The 6,000-nt window shown below is 40.8% G+C and overlaps 1 protein-coding gene across 1 annotated transcript in view; it reads left to right on the top strand.

The window, feature by feature from the left end:
• The first annotated feature begins 738 nt into the window (after positions 1-738).
• LOC114222340 (beta-galactosidase-1-like protein 2) overlaps positions 739-6,000 on the top strand; it is an 83,376-nt gene continuing 78,114 nt past the window's right edge. Inside the window, exons 1-2 of the mRNA XM_028120830.2 lie at positions 739-827; positions 973-1,170. Coding sequence (XP_027976631.2) covers positions 739-827; positions 973-1,170 — 287 coding nt within the window. The remainder of the gene's footprint in view (positions 828-972; positions 1,171-6,000) is intronic.

Genomic DNA, 6,000 nt, shown 5'->3' with positions numbered 1-6,000 from the left:
TGTATTTGTTCAGAAAACATGAGCTGAGCTCTTGCTGCGATTTAGGCCCTGCTCTGGGTAGTGAGGACACAGCCACGCCCCATGCAGAGTGCTTCCCCATCCTAGAAGCCATGCAGCGCGCAGACGGTGCTAGGCCGCACTGGTTCTGCCTACCTCGGACTCAGAACTTTTGATACATGAAGGAAAGAGCATTTGCTCCCCCCCCCCCCCCCCCCCCCCGGTGAGAGCATAAAGAAGGTCACTGGCCACACAAACGCTGAGTGTGTTCTGGGAGCTAATTAGATGACATTCTACGGTAGCAGAGAAATAGAAAATTGGGTTGGGGATAGAAATTGGGACCCTGCTACAGAGAATGTCCCTCTACATTCCAGCGAGTGTTCTTTGCTAAGCAGCAAATTAGGGTTCATTCCTTAGTAGTAGAAGGTCTCCCACAAATTTCCCAGAGATTATCTTCTCTTCTGTGAAACTTACTGGACTGAGGCTTGATCTTCTCTAAAATGTAACTGGTGTCAGAAAACCCAGTTACTATCAGGAGGCTCTTTGTTGCAGCTGCCCTCCCTCCAGTCTGTCATGAGTCTAGGTGGTGCAGAAGCCAAGGGACAGCCATGCTGAATCCTGCCTTCCAGTGAGGCCAGGTCTGTGCTCCTCACCCACCTCCACAGGCAAGACCTCACTCAGCTCCCGCCTCCTTCTCTGCCTCCAGGGTGTCTGACTTCAGTTCTATCCTCTCTGTTTAGCATGACCTTCTTACTGAGACCTGTGGGCATCCTGTACCTGTCTTCAGGGTTATTGGTAATAGCTCAATTTGGAGGAGACGTCTCACCCAGGTATGTTTGGGAAGGGTTGGGAACTTTCTGTTTGCACTGGAGGAGAGCCTAGGGTCCCTGAAGGAAAGGCCTTTCTGATTTGCCCAAACTGTGTGCCACATGGGTAACATCTTTAGGACTTCACACATCTCCTTTGTCCTTGCAGGATGAATCAAGTTTTCTTGACTCCCTCCCACATGGTTAATCGCAATGTGGGTCTGAAAGTTGAAGGCTCAAGCTTCACACTAGATGGCTCTCCTTTCCTGATCATAGCAGGTACTATTCACTATTTCCGGGTGCCCAGGGAGTACTGGAGGGACCGCTTGCTGAAGCTGAAGGCCTGTGGTTTCAACACCCTTACCACGTGAGTGCTGGCACCTAAGTAATTAGTTCAAGAATTTATAGTCTGAATTTCTAGCTCTGAGACTTTATTAGACCAGTCTAAAGGCTGACCCTTTTAGTATTTTCTTCATTGTTCTTAGGATGTCAGAGTCTCCACTTGATATCTCTAGAATATCCATCCTGTGGATAGAGCCTGGACTGAGAGCTTTGAAAGGCCTCCCTCTAAACAGGGTCATGGTGGCCTGCATGCAAAAGTCTAACTTTCAGAGGCAGTGGCCAGTACAGATGGATGTAGGTCAGTGGTCTGTAACTACTCTCCTCCTTGGATATCCTCACTTGCCATAGGAGTCATAGCCCCAGTGATGAATCCTAGGAGAGAATACTGTTCTAGAAAATTTTGTCTTTGAAGATAGGTTTCATTGAGAGCCAGGCCTGGCAAGTAATAAAATTATCCTCATTCTACAAGCTGAAATTAACAAAAATGAGTAATTTCTTTCTAGGCTTCAAAGCTTGGAAACTGCTTATCCATTACTGTTTTGATATCAGTTTTAGCTGTGTTCTCTTTTTGAGTGGTTTGGTTTTTAAAATGTAGGTTTAGAAGAAAAAATATTTAATTGGAATTTGATTTGGTGAATGATGGGAGTGATATTTAAAAGCATTTACCCTCTAAACTGTCATAATGCCTTTTATACATCACATTATTCCCCCCCTTTTTTTATTATTTTGTTCCTTAATATAGCAGTGATTCACACACATTGAAATTTTGTAAACTATTAAAAATTTAAACACGGTTGTAGTCTAAATAAGACAGGCACATTTTTGTTTGTTTTTAGCACTGTTGCTTAGAAAAGTAAAAGGTGTCACCCTTATTTCATAACCTATAAGACAGTCTAAGTATCTCAAAAAGGAAGAGAACATTGTCACAGAATGCAGGCAGCCTTATACCTTGAACACATTTAGCATATAAAGACTGCATTGTCTTTTAAAAAATTTTTTATTTAAATTCAATTAGCCAACACATAGTACATCATTAGTTTCAGATGTAGTGTTCAATAATTCATCAGTTGCATATAACACCCAGTGCTCATCACATCACATGCCCTCCTTAATGCCCATCACGCAGTTCCCTCCTCCCCCAACCCACCTTCCCTTCCACAACCCTCAGTTTGTTTCCCAGAGTTAAGAGTCTCTCATGGTTTTTCTTCCTGATTTCTTCCCATTCAGTTTTCCCTTCCTTCCCTTATGGTCCTCTGCAGTGTTTCTTATATTCCACGTATGAGTGAAACCATATGAAATTGTCTTTCTCTGATTAAATTATTCCACTTAGCATAATACCCTCTAGTTCCATCCACATCGATGTAAATGGTAAATATCCATCCTTTCTGACGGCTGAGTATTATTCCATTGTATATATGAACCACATCTTCTTTATCCATTCATCTGTTGAAGGACATCATGGCTCTTTCCATAGTTTGGCTATTGTGGACATTGCTGCTATGAATATTGGGGTGCAGTTGCCCCTTTGTTTCACCACATCTATATCTTTGGGGTAAATACCCAGTAGTGCCATTGCTGGGTCATAGGGTAGCTCTATTTTGAACTTCTTGAGAACCTCCATACTGTTTTCCAGAGTGACTGTACCAGCTTGTATTCCCACCAACAGTGTAAGAGGGTCCTCACCAACATTTGTTGTTTCCTGACTTGTTAATTTTAGTCATTCTGACTGGTGTAAGGTGGTATCTCATTGTGGTTTTGATTTGTATTTCCCTGATGCCAAGTGATGTTGAACAGTTTTTCATGTGTCTATTGGTCATTTGTATGTCTTTGGAGAAATGTCTGTTCATGTCTTCTGCCCGTTTCTTAACTGGATTATTTGTTTTTTTGGGTATTGAGTTTGATAAGGTTTTTATAGATCTTGGATACTAACCTTTTATCTGATATGTCATTGGCAAATATCTTCTCCCATTCCATAGGTTGTCTTTTAGTTTTGTTGGCTCTTTTCTTTGCTGTGCAGAAGCTTTTTACCTTGATGAAGTCCCAAGAGTTCATTTTTGCTTTTGTTTCCTTTGCCTTTGGAGGCGTGCCTAGCAAGCAGTTCCCGCGACCGAGGTCAAAGAGTTTGCTGCCTATGTTCTCCTCTAGGATTTTGATGGATTCCTGTCTCATATTTAAGTCTTTGATCCATTTTGAATTTGTCTTTGGGTATAGTGTAAGAGAATGGCTCAATTTCATCAACTGTGTTGTCTTTTAAAAAAAGAGTTATTAGATAAAAAAAAAAAAAGAGTTATTAGAAATGAATCAGCCAGAGTCTTGCAGGGACAAACCTAGAGTCTGACAAAATCAGATTTGCTGACTTTCAGCAACCATTCTAGAAGAATGGTGGAGGAGGAGGAGAGACTTTGCAAGTTTAGGCCTCAGGTGAAGGATTCTAAAAGGAGTCGAAGGAAAGCAGGGACAACTTCTGGATTGGTTGTTGTTTCCAATGCAAGATTAGAAGAAGAACCCAACATTTAGCCAGGGTTGGGTACTGGCATGAGGTAAGGGTAGTTTAGCAATTAGGCCTCCCTAGAAGTAAATGGGTACAGCAGAGAGGATCTGGGGGTGTCATCCGTGAGAAAGCAATAGTCATTCAAAGAGGTGATATTTTATAACTGCTACACTGCCTTGGGAGCAGCAGTGTCTCCTATTAAATTTTCAGGTGGCTTTAATCTGTGTCTATCTCCCAGTCTGAAAATGGCAGGACTGGTTTTTTTTTTTTCAATCAAGCTAATTTCCATTCTTGAAATCTTGAACAGGTTTTCAGTCATTACAAATTTTCACTATGGATTTACAAAAACTTCACCTCAGTATCAGTAGATCTTGACCAGTGTTGGAGAATGCAATGATGAGTTTGATTTCCAGGCTATTATTGGTTACATTGTGTTATCCATTCATTCTTGTACTATAGTAACAGTTAACTTAATTATTTTATCTTTCTGTTTTAGTTGTGCTTGTTTCCCCTTTTTCTAAATATGATAGCAGGTTTCCAGTTTTTTGTTCTGTTTTATTTTATTTTATTATTATTTTTTTAAGTTTTTATTTATTTATTTGACAGAGAGAGACACTGTGAGAGAGGGAACACAAGCAGGGGGAGTGGGAGAGGGAGAAGTAGGCTCTCTGCGGAGCAGGGAGCCCGATGCGGGGCTCGATCCCAGGACCCTGGGATCACGACCTGAGCTGAAGGCAGACGCTTAATGACTGAGCCACCCAGGTGCCCCTTTTCATTCCATTTTAGTATCTGTTAAGCTAGGTTGCTTTCTCAGCCTTTTATTGCCTGTGTTAAAGAATTATTTGCTTTGGTATTTCTAAGCAATATTGCCTTCTTTGGAATGATGGAGTGTCTATTTCCTTTCTTCTATTAGCTTGAGAGATATATACTCTTTTATTGGATGTTCAAGGGTTTATAATATTCATATTTTGATTTTTCAACAACTAATTCTTTCTTGTACTTTTACCCACTTTATAATGTAAAGACATTAGAATGCTTTGTCTCTAGTTATTTCTCTCTTAATTTGTATGCTATTGTTATGTATTTTAATTCTAAATAACAAGACTATTATTGCTGTTCCAGAACGTTTCTGCCTGAAGAACACATTTTTTTAATTTTCTGTAGTGTAGATTTGCTGGTGACAAAGTTCTCAGCTTCTGTTTATCTGAAAGGTCTTAATTTTCCTTTTATTTGTGAGGAATGTTTTCACTGGTATAGAATTATAGGTTGGCAGGTGTTTTAGCATTTTGAAGATAATGGCCACTGCCTTCTGGTTTTCAGTCTCCGTTGTAAAAGCAGCTGTCCATTTAACTGATACTCTCTAGAGGGTCATGTATCCTTTTCTGTAGTTGCTTTGAGGACTTGAAGGCTTTCCTTTGTTTTTTCTTTTCAAATAGATATTCTTTTATTATTATTATTATTATGTTATGTTAATCACCATACATTACATCATTAGTTTTTGATGTAGTGTTCCATGATTCATTATTTGCGTATAACACCCAGTGCTCCATGCAGAACGTGCCCTCTTTAATACCCATCACCAGGCTGACCCATCCCCCCACCCTCTCCCCTCTAGAACCCTCAGTTTCTTTCTCAGAGTCCATCATCTCTCATGGTTCGTCTCCCCCTCCGATTTCCCCCCCCTCACTCTTCCCCTCCTGCTATCTTCTACTTCTTCTTCTTTTTAAACATATAATGTATTATTTGTTTCAGAGGTACAGGTCTGTGATTAAATAGTCTTACATAATTCACAGTGCTCACCATAGCACATACCCTCCCAATGGCTATCACCCAGCCACCCCATCCCTCTCAACCCCCACCACTCTAGCAACCCTCTGATTGTTTCGTGAGATTAAAAATTCCTCATATCAGTGAGGTCATATGATACATTTCTTTCTCTGATTGACTTATTTCGTTCAGCATACTACCCTCCAGTTCCATCCACATCGTTGCAAATGGCAAGATTTCATTCCTTTTGATGGCTGCATAATACTCCATTGTATAAAGATACCACATCTTCTTTATCCATTCATCTGTCGATGGACATTTTGGCTCTTTCCAGTTTGGCTCTTGTGGACATTGCTGCTATAAATATCGGGGTGCATGTACCCCTTTGGATCCCTACATTTGTATCTTTGCGGTAAATACCCAGTAGTGCAATTGCTGGGTCATATGACAGACAGCTCTATTTTCAACGTTTGAGGAACCTCCATACTGTTTTTCAGAGTGGTTGCACCAGCTTGATTTCCCACCAACAGTGTAGGAGGGTTTCCCTTTCTCCGCATCCCCACCAACATCTGTCGTTTCCTGACTTGTAAATTTTAG

This window comes from Eumetopias jubatus, unplaced genomic scaffold (assembly GCF_037043125.1).
Source record: "Eumetopias jubatus isolate StellerSeaLion01/CBP00866 unplaced genomic scaffold, mEumJub1_p1.0 scaffold_13, whole genome shotgun sequence".
Classification (NCBI taxonomy): domain Eukaryota; kingdom Metazoa; phylum Chordata; class Mammalia; order Carnivora; family Otariidae; genus Eumetopias; species Eumetopias jubatus.
The sequence above is the reverse complement of the archived record's forward strand: the minus strand, read 5'-3'. Positions and strand labels throughout refer to the sequence as shown.